Genomic DNA, 19,196 nt, shown 5'->3' with positions numbered 1-19,196 from the left:
TTGTCACCACAGAGACCTAGTGGTATCATCATTATTTAATTGAGGTAAGGAAAGAATAGAAACCTTACCTCCCTTCAAGTCCCTTTATTCCCTCTCTTTACTTTTCTTTTTTTCTTTTTTTTTTTTGGGGGGGGGCTACTGGGGATTGAACTCAGGGGCATTCAACCACTGAGCCACATCCCCAGCCCTATTTTGTATTTTATTTCTCCTATTTCCTTAACAAAACTGGCTGAGCTGCTTAGAGTGCGCCACTGTGCCCGGCTCTTTCCCATTTCTAATATGATTATGTTAAATATTTCCTCTAAATACATTGAGATCCACAATCTTATACTCATTGCTTCAGTTACCAAACATAGATGACTGAAGAGAAGGAAAGTCTACTGTAATTGCCCATATTTGTGCTCATTCTATTCTTTCTTCCTTCCTGAGATTCCAAGATTTCTTCTTTTATCATTATGTTTTGAAAACTTCCATTAGCCATTATTTTAGAGTGAGTCTGCTGGCACAAATTCTCTTGGCTTTTCTTTGTCTGAGAATGTCTTGATTTCTGCCTCATTTTGCCACCTCCTCCTCCTGCAGTACTAAGGATCAAACCCAGGGCCTCAAGCATGCTAGCCCTTTTTCATTGTTTATTTTGAGACAAGTCTGGTTAAGTTGCCCAGCCTGACCTTGAACATGTTATAAGTTTTTTAGTTTGTTGTTATAGTCTTCTTGTTATAAAATTTCTAATTGATTCTTCATTATATCTCCTATTTCCTTGCCAAAACTTTCTGTTTTTTGTTCATTTCAACTTTCTTTGTAATTGCTCATTGAAGCAGTTATTTTGAAATGTTGGTTACTTTTGATCTTGTCAAATAATTAAAACCTCTCTGTCATCTCAGTGCTGGTGTTTATTCATCATTTCTCCTTGAAGTTGAGGGTCTCAGGATTCTTGGTATGATGAATGGGTTTTTTTATTGCATCTTGGGGATTTTTGTTGTGAGACTCTGGATTTTATTTAAAACTTGGTTTTGGTAGGCTTTTTTAGATACCAATGCCATCAGAGGAAGAGGCTACTGCCTACTTGCTGCCAGGTAAGGGTTCAAGTTCAAGTTTCCACCCCTTGGCCTCAGTTGGGGTTCCTTCTTACTGATGCACAGAGAGGGATATTCCAGCTCCCTGCTAGGCCTCCACTGATGTCTCCCTGGCTGAGAGAGGTTGAAATGCCACTTTAGTTCTCCAGGCAGTATCCACTGACACTGTGGGTAGGAAGTGGAAGAAAGATTGACAGGGGAGGAATCAGGGCAGAGACCTCATTAATGCTTCATTGTGGTGAAAGTTCTGACTCTTCACTAGGCTTCCACAGATACTCTGACACCACCCAACAGGGAAAGAGGTCTTATTACCCTGTGGGGATGGAAGTCTGGGCTCTCTACATAGCCCTCTCTGACACCACTGTAGAGAGAGAGGGAAAGTCTGGACAGGGACAAAGTCTGGATTCTCTACTTGACTCTTCCTCGCTTGGGTGGAGCTGCTGGTTCTGTAGTGTTTGATTTTAGTGGTTATTGTCTAAGAATTTTCTATCTGGCTAAGCTGGTCTTCTGGCCAGAGAAAAACAAGCTTTTATTAGGGAGCATCTCCCTACTCATCTATTTACAGTGGCTTTTCCAAGCTGCTAGATTCTTCAGCACTCAGTCTGGGATATTCGAGGCAACAGGAAAACCCAGGGAATGTACCACCATGGGTTCTGGTCACTGAGTTTCCTAGTCAGTCTGCCCTTTTCTCCTTGTAAGTCTTATGTTTGTTTTATATATAATGCTTAAAGTTTTAACTATACTTGGTGTGAGGAATAGGAAGAAATATGTTTAGTTCAGTCAGGTCCAAAACTGGAAGTCCTCCATCTGTTTTCTTTTTTTTTCCTTTTTTTTTTTAGTGCTAGGGATTGAACCCAGTACTCATGCATGCCAGGGAAGTGTTCTGAACCACATCCACACACCCAGTCCCTGATCTTTTTTTTTTAATTAAGCATGTTTATTTTTTGAAGAGTACAAGTCAGTTGTTTTGTAGACTATCCTACAGTCTGGATTTGTCTGTTTTTTCCCCCTTCATGTTGTCATTTATCTTGTTCCTTTATACCCCATATTTACTGTAACCTAGAAATTAGAATAGAGGGAATATTAAATAGGTTAGTGAGGATAAACCTCACCAAGAAGTTGGCATTTGAGCAGAGACTTGTGGCCAGTCAGGAAGTATACCATGCAGAAGAGTAAACCTAGCAAGGGAACAGCCAGTGCAAAAGTCCTATGTAAGAGTGTACCTGGCCTATTCAAGGAACAGAAGGGAGGACCCAGTGGATGTAAGTGTGAGAGAGTGTGAGAATAGCTGGAGACAAGATCAGAAATTCAATAAGGTATTAGATACATAGGGCCTTGAAGATCATTGTAAGAGTATTGGCTTTACTTTTTAAAATATCTTTATTTTATTTTTTTTATGTGGTGTTGGGGAACAAACCCAGTGCCTCACGCACGGTAGGCGAGCACTCTACCTCTGATCCACAGCCCCAACCCTTGGCTTTACTCTTAAAGACAGGGAGTCATATGCCAGTTTTGTGCAGAGAACTGACAAGCTCTGATCTGGTTTTATCTGGATTGGTCCAGTTTCTTTGCGGACAATAGGCTGCAAGGTGTAAGGGTAGAGGCAGTGAGACTAGTCAGGACGCTACTGAAGTGATCTTACTGAAAGGTAATAGTGGCTTGGAACAGGTGGCAGCACTGGAGGTGATGAGAAGTGGTTGGTTTCTGGGTATATTTTGAAGGGACAGATGTCAGGATTTGTTGAAACCACAAGATGTGGTTGCTTTCAAGGATTTTTTTTGTTTGTTTGTTTTTGTTTTTTGCAGAGCAACTGGGAAGGTGAAATGGCTATTGATTGTACTGAGGACTTTAGGAGTGGTCATTTTTTGGGGAAAGATCAGATTTGGACATGTTGAATTTGAGATGTCTACTAGACATCCAAGTGGAGATGAACACAACCCTGCTGCCAACATGTTAAAAATTAGAGAAATAGAAATACAGAAGTAGATCATTGTAACATCAATGAAAAGTGCTATTTCAGAGGGGTGCACTGAAAAGCAAGTTATCAACTTTACCTGGGTGGGGAAGGACTTAAGAAGAGTTTCAAAAAGGGGTTGACATCTTTAGTTTGGTCCTGAAAGGTGACTAGGTGTTCATTAAGTAGACAAAAGAGAGAAGTGTCATGTTTTCTGTCTTAGATCTTGACTCACAGTGGTTGTTCAGTCAGACCCAACCCAGTCACCAGTTGTGTGACCTTGAGCATTACTTCTCTGAGATCAGTTCTTTAAATCTGTGAAATGGAAATAATCATAGCATTTTTGTGAAGATTAAATGTAGAACGCTTAACATACCGCATAGTAGTGTTAATTATTATTGTTGAATATACGAATGAATGAATGAACGACTATCTTTCTTAATGGCCAAGTCTAGATTAGTCTGGTAACTAGGGAGCTTGAAGTGTTGTATAAGCTCATCAGTTTGCCAATAAAGAGTGCTAAACTCCTTTCTACATCCTAAAAGTGGTTCAGGAAAAAAAAAAGTCCCGGAGAGCCTGGGCCTTCTGAACTTCTCTGATAGAGGAATTAAGTATTGGGAAGCCTGAAGTGAATAGAGAGGGTCAATTTTTTCTCCCAATTTTGCCCTGCCTCATTCCCTTTGACTCCTCCCTCCCCTCCTTCCATTCTTCTTTCTTTCCTCTTTTCATTTTTTAATGAATCCAAGTAAACTACCTTTAGATTCATAGTAAGCTTCTCTCTACTCCACAGGCTCTTGAACACTTAGAATGAACCCCACCGATAAGCCAAGGAGATAAATAACACTGAGACTCTGAAGCTTAACCAGAGACCCGCCCCCGACTCCCAACTGCTAGGGCTCCAGCCAGAGGCCCCAGGGAGATAGGCGCCCCCTATGGGTGGAAAGCGTTCCCTATGCCCCTTCAGGCGGCTGTGGTTGCTAGGCGACCGCGGGGCCTGCGCTGAGACAGGCAATGGAGTTCGGGAAAGGGATTTGCGGGGAGAGAGACCATTTCTCTCCTTCCACCGCCTCTTCCGCGCCTTCAGCAAATAGACGGGTTGGGGCGGTGCTGCTTGCTGCTGTCATATAATCTGAGCTCATTCTTGAAAACAGAGCTTCATCAGGTGACCTCAGTCTGTGTGTGGAGAAACGGATCTCGCTTGCCCCAAATGTGGTTTCTTCTGGAATCTGAAAACCCAGGTCGCTGAAGGCAGAAGTTTCTGGTTCACAAGAAGTGGAGGATGGGCATTATTGTGGGTTCAATGAGAATTCTGGCAAATTGAGAGTGGGTGGGAATAATTTTGGTGATCAGTCCTGTATCAATATTTCCCCACCACTCCCAATTAGGAAAGTACAACTTTAACCCATTAAAATAAGAAGGCCCCATGGGAATGACAATATAAAGGATCATTCATACCTCTGTGGGGACAAAATTCTCAGTGACTTTCCTGAATTTGATTTCTCCACTAAGACAGGAGAGATCATGAGGTTGGCAAACCCCTGTGAGTAGGGACAGAGCCCAACAAGAGGGAAAGAAATAGCAAGAGAGAGTGGTAAACACGGTATTCAGTAGCTTCCTAGTTCTGTCTGCTTTGGGGATACCTGGCTCCGTGCTGAAGTACCTTGTCTTTATGAGAGTCTTTGGCAACCAGAAATCCACAGCTTTTTCCTCCCAGCAACTGAGCATTCTGGCCCAGGAGTAGGTCCAGGCAGGCCAAGGCCATGGCTGTTTAATAACCTCTCCATTGGAACTTGCCCTCTCAGCTAGTATAACAGAAGCTTCCTGTGGCAGAGCCCCAAGCCATGGCAAGCTCAGGGGAGAGCTGTGCCCAGGAGTGTCCTCGTGGGCTTCCCCCCAAGAGTTCCAAGGTAGTGATATTAGCCTGAGGTAACTGGCAGCTAGAGAGCATCTGGCCCAGCCACTGCCTCAGTCCCCAACATTCCACAAGACAGGATGGCAGGGAAGAGGATCCTGGCTCCCTGTGTTTCCAAACTGAACTGGGTCGGGGCTGTGCCTCTGCTCTATTAATAGCCCCCTAGTCCAGCCTGCTAGCCCCAAACCCGGATGCCAGGAGCAGTGAGTCAGCAGCTAAAAATAACGAGCAACTGCACCCGAACCCCAATGAGCAGCTCCCCCAGGCCCTCCACCCTCAAGTTTTTTTGTCAGTTTCAGTCTCTAGTCCAGAGCCTTATAGGGTTTAGGCATGCTATAGCTGTCCAGTCCTCCTGGGAAAAGAATAAGGATTTACAATGGCAGACTCAGGGCTGAGTCCCCAAGGCTGGAGGCCAGGGGCTAAGGGCAAGGGATGGAGCTGGGCACTGGCCTTCCAGCTGGGTATCAGGACGCTGAGGTTAGAGGAGAACAGCTGAGAGTGTGGGAGCTAGGAGGTTGGGGCTGTAGGGGTGGAGACACTGGAGTAAGACAGGGTGAAGTCGGTAGGTGAGGAGAGGAAGAGGCTGCAAGGCTTGATTGAGTCTGGGCGACTGACAGGGAACAGAAAAGAAGGGATAAGGGGAGGGAGGTACATGCTGAGAGGTTACATCCCTGCTGTACCTGACAGTCTGGGAGCTCCAGAGCTGAAGTCGGTAATCCGCCTGACTGAGGGGCGGTATCGGGAATGGGGGAACGTAAGGAAATGAAGCTTGAAAGGTAGTGTGTGAAGGAGACCTGCTCAGTGCAAGGCAGCGTGGATTCCCAAGACCAGGTCCCAGGCAGCAGCCTCCAGGTTTGCTCCCAGTGCGCTCCAGCCTCCCTGCAAGTCGCACGCCGGTGCCCCCATCCCCCGTGCCAGCTGCAGGCCAGGTATGTTGGTGTGGACAGTTGACTGAATATGCATGTGCATGTGTGTGCATGGAAGGGGCGGGGCGGCGAGAGAGGGGGAAGAGGCGGGGTCCGCGAGCAGGAGGGGGCGGGAACACAAATTCAAACTCGCCTCCGTAAGTCCATAGACCGGAAGTACCCTGAGGCATACTGGGAATTGTAGTTCCCTTGGCAGCCCTGCAACCGAGGGGTCAGGGTCTGATCCCGAGGTTCTTGTGCTGCCTGCTCAGGTCCCAGTCTGGCGAAAGAGGAGAAATTGAAAACAGAATCTCCTGACCAGGCCAGAGCCTCAATTCGACTGACCTTTGTGTGGAGGCACAAACCAGGGCAAATACCAGTATAATGGAGGACTGTAGGGTCAGCACAGTGCATCCTCTTGTCCCAGTTTTTGACCTAGCCCTCTCCCGCCCCTTTTTACCAGACTTCACATCCTAGGCCAGCTCCACACTGGCCATCTCCATTGCTTAGCCCAGGGAGTTACAAGCAGCAATCACACTGGGGAACTTGCTCCTCGAGAGGAAGGCTGGGCCGGAAACAAAACCCTGAGTACAGCCTAGAGGAGCGGAAAACTTATGGAAATTAGACAGTGCCTTGAGAGTCCGCAGTCAAGGACAAGAGTCCCCATCGGCAGGGAAAACAGGTGGCATTCAACAAACACGTCAAGGTGACGACGGACGCGGTCCTCCTTTTGGGGCGGGTGACCACAAGGTGGAGCCAAAACGCAATCCTTCACAGCTCACTTGGGCCACCAGGACCGTTTCCCATGATGGCTACTTTCCAGCTTGCTTCTGTCAGTCCTTAATTGCCACAGGTGGTTGTCCTCCCACCTCCAACCCACGAATCTCCCCATGATGAACTCTCACTATCATGTCACATCCAACCCGAGATAGAAGATGCACCCTCCTAGTCCTAGTGCCGAAAAGATTAGACTGTGACCAAATGGGAAATAAATTCATTGAGTAACAGACTGACAAGCAAGATACAGGAACCATCTAGTCTTGAAGAAAAAATAAAAGGTTGTTTACAGCAAAAAGCTACCTGTAGGCACATAATTACATATCTAAATGGGCTTTAAGCAGAAAAGCAGCTAAATCACAAGGGTCAGGTGAGACACTGTATGGAATGGGGACTGTGTCTCCATCATCTTAGAGTTCTCCAGGAAAGGTCACTTTATCATCTCTTTCCACCACTGTTCTAAGCTGTGCCACCCTGACACACCCTATGCCTTCTAAGTAAAAACACACACACACACATGTCTGAAACCTTATCTTGTCAACCTTCCTTTTACTTCCTCAAGTTAGTTTCAATTTGGGAGAAACTTCTCATGACTCACTGTTTCCCCTACTATATCTCAGGTCAAAACCCTGAGGACAGCAGATTCCATGGCAGCTTGAGGCATGCCCACCATCTGGGCAGAGGTCTCTCCTGGTTCAAAACTTCCTCCTGGGAAAATTCCCCCGCACCACAACACACTACCCCAGAGTAGTCCTCTTCAGTCCCTCTTCTTCTCTTGCAATTGACCAGTGAAGATAGGCCTTGGACTCCAGCTGATGGAAGGCCAGCACACGACATTCAATCCGTTATGACATTGTTGATCCTTGTCAGCAGCACTGCTGTTTCTAAGCCTGGGGAGGTGGGAAGAGGTTGGGTCATATAGGGATGAGCAAAGAGAAGACTAAAGTAGAAAATGAGGTGGTGGTGTTCTTACCAGTTCTCTCTCTTTCATTGGCACATCTCCTATAGGGAGGAAAGCTTTCCATTGTAAGTTCAGCCAGCTTCAAGCAGGACCTTCTGACCCTGGGATCCCCAAATTTGCTTTTCCCAGGTTCAAGCCAATTTGGTGGTATAAGAAAGGACCTAAGAATCTCAAAGGAACTGAACAGACCAAACCCCAAGGCTCAGGTAGCACATATGGGTCAGAATCAGAACTATCACCAGGGGCCTGGGGAAAGTAAGGACCCACAAAGCACTTACCCTTGGAGGAGGAAGGTCCACACAAGCAGTAGGGTAGAAACACAGTTGGTAATGATCCACATCATTAAGTAGGTTTTGGGGGACTATGGAAATAGGAAAAAGCTCCTGTCAGTGGCCAGATCCCCAAGGGTAGTATATAGGGGGAAATAAGTAAGGAAGTGAGGGACAGGGTTAAGGAGAACAGAGATGAGGGAAGAAGACAGTCCCAGAGGCTTACAATAAGCCAGATGGGGTAACGCATCTGCTGAAGCAGCTGGCAGTCATTGGTGGTGACTGAATCCACTCCTGCACACCAGAGCAGGGAGAAGAGCCAGGGTTTGTTCACTACAAATAGATTCACGGAGACATTATCCTGGTGCAGTGCCCTGTGGAAGTGGAAAAGAGACAGGGAACATCCAGAACAGTGGTGCAGGAGGCATGGAAGGTAGCCTCCTGTGTTAGAATCTACAGTGATGCTGTGGGTATCAGTTCAGTTCTAACTTTGCATAGCATCCCCTGATCAAAGGTGGTTTTCTTTGCATAGATGAACTCTATCTCTTGGTGGATTCCATCCACAAGTCCTGGCTTTGCTGTCTGGGGCCACACAGATGTATCTCTCCTATTTGTTCCATGACAGCCTATTGGAGGTCTGAGGAACACAGGTGATGTCTCTCTGATCCTTCTCTTCTCCAGGGCCAAGAACCCCAATTCCTTCAACCATTACTCTTGGCACCTGGATTATTATTTTCTTCCCTTTACATGCCTTTCTAAATTTGATCTCACTTCAATTTATCAATGTTCCTTTGAAAATATAGAGCCAACTTCTGAACATTAACTCCCAGACACACTTGAGCCAAGTAAATATTTATTTATTTATTTATTTATTTGGTACTTGGGATTGAACCCAGATGTGCTTTACCACTGAGCTCCATCTCCAGTCTTTTTTATCTATTTTTATTTTTTGATACTGGAAATTGAACTCAGGGGCGCTTAGCTACTGAGCCACATCCCCAGCCCCTTTTCAATATTTTAGAGACAGGGTCTCGCTGAATTGCTTAGGGCCTCACTGAGTTGCTGACGCTGACTTTGGATTCTGGATCCTCCTGCCTCAGACTCCTGAGCCACTGGGATTAGAGGCATGCACCATTGGTAGCACCCTGAAAGTTCTTTTCATTTTGAGACAAGGTCTGATTAAGGTGCCAGGGTTGGTCTCAAACTTGCAATCCTCCTGCCTTAGCCTCCCAAGTAACTTGGATTAGTTTGGGCCAGCTTTGAGCAAAGAAACTTATCTCCTCCTGCCTCTGGATACTATGCCTGCATGAGGGCAGCCTAGAGTCAGAATAGCCTTTGGCAATGTCATCTCCCACTGATGACTCACTATGCCCATTGTTCAGGCAAATTCCTGGTCTTTTTCACACATTCCTGCTGATGTCAGTGTTTGTGTAATTGAAATTATTATTATTGTTATTATTTTTATAGTACTGGAAATTGAGCTCAGGTGTACTGTACCACTGAGTTATATCCCCAACATTTTAATCATTTTTTAAAACATTTTGAGACAGATTGTCACTAAATTGGCCAGGTTGGACTCAAACTTGTGATCTTCCTGCCTCAGCCTGCCCAGTCACTGGGATTACAGGCATGTGCCACCATGTCTGGCTTCCCTTTTATATTTTATCTTGATAGGTTTGGCCTATCATTTTAAAGAACTTAGCCTTCCAGGGATTTGATTCCATCATCAGTATAATAATTAACAATACACATCTTTTGGAAACATGAGAGCAGTCAACATTGATCAGGACAAAACTAAGGTGCAGGTTTGTATGTCCTATCTCCCTCCAAGGTGACAACTTAAGGAAAAGCCCTTGAAACACTTATGATAACTAAACCATTATATAGTTCACATTTAAAAAAAAAATTGAGCACAAGGACATTATGATCCCTTAGCAACCTCATGCTTTGAAGTCCTTCATGTTTACTGGGTTGGTCAGCTTCTGAGGCCTAGTTCACATCTGGAACACTGCCATCTCTTTCTCTCTTTTAGATTAATCTTTTTTTAGGGGGACACTGGGAATTGAACTCAGGGGCACTCGGCCACTGAGCCATATCCCCAGCCCTATTTTTGTTATTTTATTTAGAGAGAGGGTCTCACTGAGTTGCTTAGTGCCTTACTTTTACTAAGGCTGGCTTTGAACTCTCTATCCTCCTGCCTCATCGTCTGGAACCGCTGGGATATAGGTGTGTGCCACTGCACCCAGCAGATTCATCCTCTCTTTAAATGATCCATTCACCATAGAATAAAAGCTAAAGTATTTCTCATGGTCTACAAGGCCCTGCCCAATTTTCCCCCTGCCTCTCTCTCTAGTTTCACCTTCACTTTGCTCATTAGTCTTCTATCCATGCTTTTCTGCATCTCTTCTCATAGTTAGTTCCTTGTGATCACTCAGATTTTGGCTCAGACATCACTTCTTTAGTCACTCTTCCTAATGTAGCAACCCTGCCTTATGTACCATCTCCTTATTCTGAGCCCTAATGACTACTGCATCTCTGTATTTTCTCTTCATGACACTTATCACCACCCAATATGCATGTATTTCAAGTGGCTTATTTGTCTCTTTCACTAGTATGTAAACTCCACCAAAGAATGGACCTTCTCTATCTTATTCATGTTTATGTCCCCAAAGTCTGCAATATATACTACCTGATACACAGCAAGTGTTTGACAAATGCAAGGAGGGCCAAGGTTATTCATTCATTCACTTATACAACATCTTGTATAAGTGAATGTTGTATAAGTGAATAAATGAATAACCCTGGCCCTCCCTGCATTGGTTCTTCCCTGGTAGTAAACTTTTGGGTCCTCTTGGTTCCTTTCTCTGGCACTCACTTGATATCTAACAGTGGCAGGTCTTGATATGGGAGGTTGAGAAACTGGGGCCTCTCAGTTATGTTGACTCTTTGCTGTCCATATATCTGGCGCATTCTTGGTGCACGTTGTTGGACATTAGCCCGATCTTCATCTGGTAGCCAAAGGACCTGTGGTTCAGGAAAGATGGGCATGAAGGTGAGGAAGACATAGGGATTGGGATAGGGGCAGGGGCAGAGAGGTTTGGCCATTGAATAGGATATATAGTTGGGTGGGGGCAGCCTTAAAATCATTATCATGGCCTAGGGTAGGCAGGGTGGGAAGAGGGGCAAATGGGGTCCCTTGGGAACCCTGATAATATCACCATGGCTTGGGGCACCCCTGCACTCAGCACAGTCTCCAATGTTTGGTTGACAAAGGTGTCATAGTATGTGTGGTTTTGTGGAGGACGACGCAAGTCAAACATGATGGAAAGGTTGAGGACTGCCGCTTCCTTCAATAGCTCTTCTAATGCTGGTACTGTCTGACTCTCAGCTTCTTTCCGATCAGGGCCTGATAGCTGCTTGGCCCCCCAGAAGGGTTGCCTCTATAAAAAAGGAAAAATCTTTCAACACCAGAATAAGTCTCCAGGTTCCCCCCATTCTCACCATCTTCACTCATCTCCTTCTTGGTGTCCAGCTTCTGCCCACCTCTGAGCCAGGGTCTTTCTTTCCCTGAACTGTGACTTTCTTCCAGACTATCTTATACCTTACTATTTGATTTTAATTACCCACTCTTCTAGTATCCCAACTTCCTTTTTTCCCCTTACACCTTTTCTTTAGCCTCATGAAGGTCTCTGGGATCCTGACGCTTTGGTTTCCTTCCAGTCTTTCAGCCCCTTTCTGCTTACACCTACATCCCCCACCCATTGTCTATCCATAGCTTGAAATTATTTTTCCACAATTCTGTCTGAATTCTCTGAATTCAGTGCTGCTGTTATTCCCATTGTTCATAAGTGCTGTCAACTGCCATCCTGATCCACTTGCCCTGCAATTCCTAAAGCCTGATCCAATTCCTCAACTGTCTCCTCCATCCCTAGAATGGGGGGCTGAGTGCTTCCATAGGAGGGCATAGCATGTGGCACTACTGGCACTGTTGTCCTGATTTTTGCTCAGTGGTGCTTAGAAAGCCTTTCACTTGCTCTTGATTTGTTCCCTCTCCCATTCCCCCAGTAGCTATCCCAAGACCCTGTCGTTCTGCTTGCCTTCCCTTATGGTCAATGAAAAACCTCACTTCCTGTTTGATGACAAGGATAAAGTTAGCTATCTAACACTTGTATTGAGTACTTACTATGTGCAAAACAGTGTTCCAAGTACTTCATGTGCATGAACTGACTTAATCCTCCCAATAACCCTATAAGGTAGGTGCTGCTATTATTCTCATTGTTCATAAGAAGAAATCAATGCACAAGTTGACTAAGGAATGTTGCCCAGAGTCACATAGCTAGTAAGTGGTGGAGCCAGGTTTCAAACTCAGACATCACTTCTTCCTAATCAGTCTGGTATGTCATCATATATAAATTTTTAAAAAATTGCAAAAATAAACTAATTGCAAGTCTGTGTCATGATCCTATTTATGTAACATTTATATATATGCATATATATGTATGTGTATGTGAATATATCTCTATATATCTATATCTATAGCTATATATCTATATCTATATATCTCCAACTGTGAATAGTGAATATTTCAGATGGGTTGGATTATAAGAAAGTTCGATTTCTGGATTCTCTGAATTTTTACTTTTTTTTAAACAACAAACAAGTATTAATTTTATAATCAGGAGAAGAGGAACTGAAAAAACAAAGTATTCTTTTAAATTAAAACAGGATTGAAGTCCACACTTCTGAGTCTGGCATTCAAAGCCCGTAAGACTTAAGCTTCTGCTTCCCACCACTCCTATGAATTGTATCTCCCAATTATATTGAGCCATCGTTTTTCCTCTGGGAACACACTTTTTCATGGTTCTGGCCTTTATTACATGCTCTTCCCTCTGACTAGAATTCCCTGTTGCCAGGGCTAGAGGTTACCTTAGTGTTTGCCTAGTATGTACAAAGCCCTGGGTTTCATCCCCAATACTGCAAAAAGAATTCTCTGTCCTTGTTTTACCCATCTTATGAGCAAACTTTCATATCACTTGAGATATATATATATATATATATATATATATATATATATTTTTTTTTTTTTTCAGTACTGGGAATTGAACCCAGGGTCTCATGTTTGCTAGGCAAGTGATCTATCATCACTGGGCTACATCCATATCCCTTTTAAAATTTTCATTTTGAGACAGGGCTAAGTTATCCAGGCTAGCCTTGAATTTACAATTCTCTTGCATTGGTCTCCTGAGTAACTAGGATTACATTCTTCCCTCACTTTTTTTTAAACCCAGTGGACATTTTACCACTTAGCTACATCCCTGGTCTCTGGTCTCTGGCCTTTCTCTCTCTCTCTCTCTCTCTCTCTCTCTCTCTCTCTCTCTCTCTCTGTATGTGTGTGTGTGTGTGTGTGTGTGTTGCTGGGGATCAAATCTAGGGCCTTGGGCCTTGTACATTCTAGGCAAGCACTCTACCATTGAAATATGTCCTCAATCCCCTCCCCAAACCTATTTTTTCCAGAAAGGGTCTTGCTAAATTATCTAGGCTGACCTCTAACTTGCATACCTCAGCTTCCCTAGTTGTTGGGACTGCAGGCATGTGCCATTGTGCCTGGCTTATAGCTGGGATTATAGGTGTGTGCCCCTGTATAGCTAAGACAAATATTTTTATTGTCCTAAATTTCCTATTCTACCTGTCTGCTGCCTGGGCTCTCTTTCTTACTAGATGGGAGTGACTTAAGGGCAGACACTGTGTTTCTAAGGGCCAGTGTATGGCTCAGCAGATGCTTATTAGTGGGTTGAACCCTGCCCTCTCCAAGTGTCCCTGCAGATGGCAGCCTCTTCTAGTATGCTCTCCTTACCTCTAAGAACCAGGCCCCAGCATTGAGTCTCTTTAGTTCAGCCCAGGAGAATTCGCTGCTGTGGGCTGTAGTTCGGGCTGGGAACACAGAGGCTACATCCGTGGTTCTGCTCAGCTTCTCATCATGCATGAGAAATGGGACCCCGTCGGAGCTAAGAGCATAAGGGGCATCAGAGGGTCAAGCTCTGGAGCTGTTCATTTTTTCCCGAGCTCCTGCCCTGTGTCCCTCAGCCCTCAAATCCCCTGAGCCCCACCCTCCATCACCTGACCATCACATCAGTCTCAAACACAGCGGCTCCACATTCCGCGGTCTTCCGCAGGGACATCAGGGTGTTCTCGGGGGCCAGCTGGGAAAGAGAGGTGGTAATAGGGGAGGGAGGGAGTTTGGGGACCTACAGGCCTGGCCCCTGCAACCCACAGGAGCTGATTCTCCTTGCTGTCCCAGAATCTTGCCCGTTACTCACCATGGGGGCCCCTCGGTGTCCCACCAGCCCAGGCTTAGTGGGTAAGTCTGTGGGTTCCATGATGCAGGGTGAGGAGATGAATAGGGGGGCCAGGTAGATGACCAGGGCAACTCCAGAAAATAGGAACAGTAGCAGAATCTTGGGACCTGTGGGGATTAGGATAGACTTTGGGGAAAGGCATTGTTGGAGCTCTAGAGAGAAGGCAGAATGCAGGTATAGCAAACTGGGTGAGCAGCAGGAGGCAGAAGCACTAATAGCCAAAGAGGATGAGTGGGGGGGTATAATTGGCACCTCTTGGGCGGATACGGTAGAAGGTATCAGCCACAGGCCAGGCCAGGAGGGTGATTCCAGCGACTGCTCCAATATGAAGGAATGGGGCTGTGGCCTGTGGACAAGAGCTGGTGAGCAGGGCTCTTCTTCCTAGTGCCCTTCTCCCTCTTCTCTTAGGGCCTGACTGTTGGAGTTCAGAGCCACCTGCAGTTTGGGCGCACCAGGAAGAAGTATATTCTGGGATTGGCCACAGGCCACGCCATCCACTGGAGATCTGCCACTCACCTGCAGTGACAGACGTAAGCTATGCCACTCCTGTCGCCATTTGATGTCCAGTCCCACAAGGCCAGTGGCCACAAGAAGCATAATGAGGAGCAGCAGCACCTGAAGGGTCAGGGATGAATGGGTCTCTCTTTGTCAACCTGGACTTTTGATTACCTGGGCTGCCCCTCCCTCTGTTGAGACAGGATCTCTCCCTTCCTCTGACACATCAGCTTTCCTTCTTTGACTCAATAAATATACTGGGTTTCAGGATCTGAGCTTGACCCCATGGATATACAAATGAAGTCTTCAATATGAATACATGACCAGTGAAACTCCACATCATGTACAACCACAAGAATGGGATCCTAAGTTATACTCCATGTATGTATGATATTTCAAAATATACTCTATTATCATATATATTTAAACAGAACAAATAAAAAAAGAAAACAAAAATAAAAACAAAAATGAAGTCTTCAGCAAACAGCCAGCCAAGCCCTGGGCCTAGTGGCTCCCTCTCCCACTCACTATCACCCTCACTGTACCTTGTGGAGACTGTGCAGATGCAGAGGTTGTCCACAGAGCTGCAGGAGCAGGGCCAGGAGCTAGGGGTAGAGGGTAGTAGGACTTAGGAGGTGCCAAAAGCAGGGCAAGGTCACTATAAAGGGTTTTGCATTCTAGAACCTTCCTCCCACCCAAGAATTATCCTTCTCCCCTCAGTGGCCAGGATGAGAACAAGAGGGCAGAGGTGAGCAGGAAAGAAGGGCTGAGGTCAGGGTTAGGTTGGCTGTCCCTTTACCCACCAATAGCAAGGATGCATATGTGACCAGTAGAGAGATGACCAGCAGGAATGCCAGGGACCAGTCCATCCAGTGTCCCCAGTGGCGGAATAAGAATCTGTGGGAGGGGAGAAGGAGGTGTCTAAGTGGGGGAAGGGCTCTCATTAGTGACCTGAGGGGATTTGGGGTGGGTGGATCCAAGAGGACCAGAAGGAGTGAGGGAAAGTCCATGGGGCCAGGGCTCCAAGGACTAGGGAGATCTCATGGAAGGATTTTCTAAGAAGGTTGGAGAGTAGGAGAGCTAGGGCTGGTCAATGATCAATGGTTAAGGCTGAGCACCCAAGGATCCCTAGGGAGGGGAGTAGGTTGACATATATGCTGAGGAAAGGGTGGGGCCCATGACACACTCATTGAAGTTGTGCAGGTCATTGAGAAGGATGAGCCCGATGTACAGCCAGCCCAGGGAGAGGAGGAAGGTGAGGAAGAGCAGGCCAAACCAGATACAGTCGCACTGTAAAGGGGCAGGAGAGAAGCTCACAGATGATGGATCCCCATCTCGCGCTCAGAGTCCCCAATGGGTGGCAGCTCAAGAGAGCTTCCTGCCACGCATTGGGCTGCTCTGCTCTGGGCTGCTCTTTCCATAGTTGAGGGAGATTTTCTTTCTGGGGAGAGAAAAACCCCTTCCTCCCAGCTGCCTAGGAGCATAATTTGCCTCCTTATCCCCTCCAATCAGCATCTGCCTTCTGCCTTCCAGCCTCCCCCCCAACCCTACTCCACCTTGCTCGTTTTCATCCTCTCTTTGGGGCATTTCCTCCAGTGGCAGCTATACAGGCAGTGGAGGCAGCGGGCCCAGACGGAACAGCAGCCAGGGGCCATGGTGAAGGCCTGGGGGAAGGGACACTCGGCCATCAGGGACCCTGGCAGAGGGCATATCCCAGCCTCCCTCCCAGACATCTGAGGAGCCCCTGGGAGGGGCAGTCCTGGGCCGCTGCTCAGCAATGGAGGGAGGTCACGGCCCAAAGTGCTGGATTGTATGAGGTGAATAACCGTGGCTCCATGCCTGGCAAAGAGTCTCTGGGGTCATTCTGTCCCCTTGATTCTCCATACCTGGAAGGTCAGTGGGACACCCAGGAGGTCCAACCTTTTTGCAGGCAGAATGCATACCCACTCTCTCCAGCTCTTCCCTATTTAACTGTATCCAGCTCTGGGGTTGGAGTGATTACCCAGGGTGGAAACTCAGGAAAACTGCCCCAGGGTGGGGCAAACTCAGTTCAGCAAGTCGAGGCAGATCTGGCCAAGCTTGAGGCAGCCCCATGTTAAGTTACCTTCCACCCGAGGAAGCAGGAGTAACCTGAAGCAGAGGTTCCAGCTCTGACCTGGGGCTAAGGGAGGCCTAGCTAGTTGGCTAGTTGCTATGGATACAGAGATTGTACAAACCACAAAGCCCTGACTGAAAGATTCTCTGTGTCCACTTCCCAGGGGGTAGGGGGCACTGCCAATAAGAGAAAGCTTTGAGGGGGAACAGGTTGCCTGGGTCACTTCCAGACTTCTAAAAGAACCATTTTTGTATCTGTACACTTCTAGAAAATCCAAGCCCTCCCACCCTAGTCTTGTCCTTTCCTGCCCAGTCATCCTGCCCAGTCACACCCCCCCCCAGCAGAAACCCAGTCACCGCCTTCCCCGCCCCACCCTCTAAGTTAGCTTCGGTGAAAGTACAACACACACAGGGCAAAGGTGTGTATATGGGGGTGTGGTTGTCTTGGGGCAGGGGCTCCTTTTGCCTTGGGCTTCTGGGTCTGGCTGATCCTCTAGTGGGCTGGATATGTGATTATGGTTCTACATGAGAATGTGTGCAATTTGTTAGGGTACGTATGCATGTGTGCACCAGTGGCTGTCAGGATGAATGGGTTTCTAGATGACTTGGAGTATGTGAAGGAGCTCTTGAATACATCTAAAGTATGTGTGTGGTGTGTGTGTGTGTGTGTGTGTGTGTGTGTGTGTGTGTGTGTGTGTATGTTTGTGTGGTTTAAGAAACAGGACCCTTTGCCATCTAGGCTCCCTTGAGGCTGTGGAATCTTAGGGGAAAATACAGTGGCTGGGCCTCTTCAAGGAGGATGGGTGTGGCTGCTCCTTAACTGACCCCCTTACGCTATGCTCACCTTAGGAAAGGAGGGATGGGGCGGGGGAGTGGGGGGTTAGACTTGGGGGGAAGGAAATCTCTCCCCCCTCCCTGAACCCATTCCCAGGAGTCAGCCAACCCAGAGGAAGGCCCCTGGGCTGTTGTAGCCTGCTCTGGGCTCTGATCCACACCTCTTGCCTCCCCTAGGGTCCTACCCTTGCACCCCAGATTGCCTTCTAGACTCCCACCTCCCTCCAGAAGCTACCTGTAGGATCTGAGCAGCCTGAGAATCCCAAGCAGGGGATCTGACAAGGGCTCTTCTCAATCCCTGGGCCCGGTAATTATCCGGTGGAACCAGTCTTCACCTCCCAGCTCCCGCCTGTAGCCCCCAGCCTTCCCAAGCCCTCACACCTTATCTCAGCGGCAGCTCTGCTCTGGTCTCTGCTCTGCACTGCTTCTCAGCTCCACTCCGAGTTGTCTGCCTCCTCCCTCTTCCAGTCCTTGGCTCAGCCCCACAGGTCAAACAGGTGGCACTGTTGCCACCTACAGGAGGATGTGTGGGTCCTCTCTGAAGGCCTGCTGCTGCTCTATGGCCTGGCTTGGCCAGGGTGGGAAGACAGGAGGAAGCAAGTGGGAGGGAGAGCAGCTCTGCTTCTTTACTCGCTGGCGGTCAGGGGGCTTGGGGCGAGGAATTCCTTTGTGCAGCCTTCCCCATCTCTCTGTCCCTCCTCCTATTCCCCTCCCAGTCACTGCCAGGGCTTTGTCCTGGCTCAGGGAGGCGAGGGCTGAGGGCACTAGCGGCAGCTGGAGGCTGGGAGGGGGGAGGTGACCACGCAACTTTGCAACTTGGCAGTGAGAAGGGGCCCTGCTAGCCCCCTGGAAACACGCTTGTGTGAAGAAGTCTAGCTAGTATCCAGTCTCAAGCTCCCTGGGCATACAGCTTTGATTCGTTAGCCTGCCTGTCTTCCCTCTTGGGCTCCTACTTTTAATTTTGCAAGGTACATCACTAAGACTTGTAGTTGAAAGCTATTTCCTGAATTCGGGGTAACAGGTTGCTTTATTTCTGGACCAGGGGTCCCTAGGGTCCTTGTGGATCTGGGGTGACGGTAGCCTGTTCCTTGGCTCGCTACTCCACGCAAGATGTTCATTCAGGTCATGCTGAGACTTGTATCATTCCTGCTGCCATATCCTCAGAGCATCAAGTCTCTATGAATCACTGTGAGGAGTGTATAGTATGTTGAGGTTTCAGGCTTTTTGGAAGATGAACACACACAGAAGATGCTGTTACTCTAGCATCAGCAGGAGAGGGTGGCCTAGCAAGTTGTTAATTTAGTGTAAAGCACAGAGGTTGGCATGGGCTAGGGGCTGGGAACTGGCTTGATGGGCTGACCCTCTCTGCATTCTGGCTGATGCAGTGACTTGAGGTCCAGGGGCTAGCACAGTGTTGGTGGGAAAGAATATCGTCTCTAGGGATAAGCCAGCTCCCCCTCCCCCTACAGGCACTGGATTTCAAACAGTGAGAAGGAAGACTGGCTCTCCTCTGCCAAGAGCTGGCCCCCTCCCTCTCTGCCTTTTCATTGTATCCAGAGGCTCTAG

At 47.3% G+C, this 19,196-nt stretch overlaps 1 protein-coding gene and 1 long non-coding RNA gene across 4 annotated transcripts; one reads left to right on the top strand and one right to left on the bottom strand.

The window, feature by feature from the left end:
- Positions 1-5,068: 5,068 nt before the first annotated feature.
- Positions 5,069-14,969, top strand: LOC144371719 (uncharacterized). The gene is made up of 2 exons (XR_013431786.1): positions 5,069-5,868; positions 14,616-14,969. It is a non-coding gene; the product is annotated as an uncharacterized LOC144371719 (long non-coding RNA).
- On the bottom strand, positions 6,824-18,354 carry Gdpd2 (glycerophosphodiester phosphodiesterase domain containing 2). 3 transcript variants are annotated; one of them, XM_005339984.4, is made up of 16 exons: positions 18,012-18,353; positions 16,259-16,366; positions 15,889-15,992; positions 15,506-15,599; positions 15,248-15,307; positions 14,724-14,822; positions 14,460-14,553; positions 14,169-14,314; positions 13,969-14,051; positions 13,706-13,856; positions 11,070-11,291; positions 10,727-10,875; positions 8,078-8,225; positions 7,861-7,943; positions 7,595-7,623; positions 6,824-7,511 (listed from the first exon to the last, which is right to left on the bottom strand). In XM_005339984.4, the coding sequence occupies exons 2-16, from the start codon at positions 16,355-16,357 to the stop codon at positions 7,459-7,461; spliced, it is 1,614 nt and encodes a 537-aa protein (XP_005340041.2). In that variant the 5' UTR covers positions 16,358-16,366; positions 18,012-18,353; the 3' UTR covers positions 6,824-7,458. The 3 variants fall into 3 exon arrangements, with proteins under 3 accessions (XP_005340041.2, XP_040137967.2, XP_021575578.2); XM_040282033.2 differs by lacking the exon at positions 16,259-16,366; XM_021719903.3 differs by lacking the exons at positions 15,889-15,992; positions 16,259-16,366 and having other exon boundaries at positions 18,012-18,354.
- Positions 18,355-19,196: the final 842 nt, after the last annotated feature.

This window comes from Ictidomys tridecemlineatus, chromosome X, assembly GCF_052094955.1.
Source record: "Ictidomys tridecemlineatus isolate mIctTri1 chromosome X, mIctTri1.hap1, whole genome shotgun sequence".
NCBI lineage: Eukaryota > Metazoa > Chordata > Mammalia > Rodentia > Sciuridae > Ictidomys > Ictidomys tridecemlineatus.
This window is presented reverse-complemented; position numbering and strand designations above follow the sequence as displayed.

Bases quoted from the DNA above. Each gene is read 5' to 3' on its own strand.
- Gdpd2 (XM_005339984.4), bottom strand. From the start codon at position 16,357: ATGGCCCCTGGCTGCTGTTCCGTCTGGGCCCGCTGCCTCCACTGCCTG. The intron at 13,857-13,968 runs GTGATGGAGGGT...TTATGCTCTTAG, and splicing joins GAGACTGATGTGATGGTCAG to CTCCGACGGGGTCCCATTTC. The intron at 7,512-7,594 runs GTAAGAACACCA...CCACCTCCCCAG, and splicing joins CAATGAAAGAGAGAGAACTG to GCTTAGAAACAGCAGTGCTG.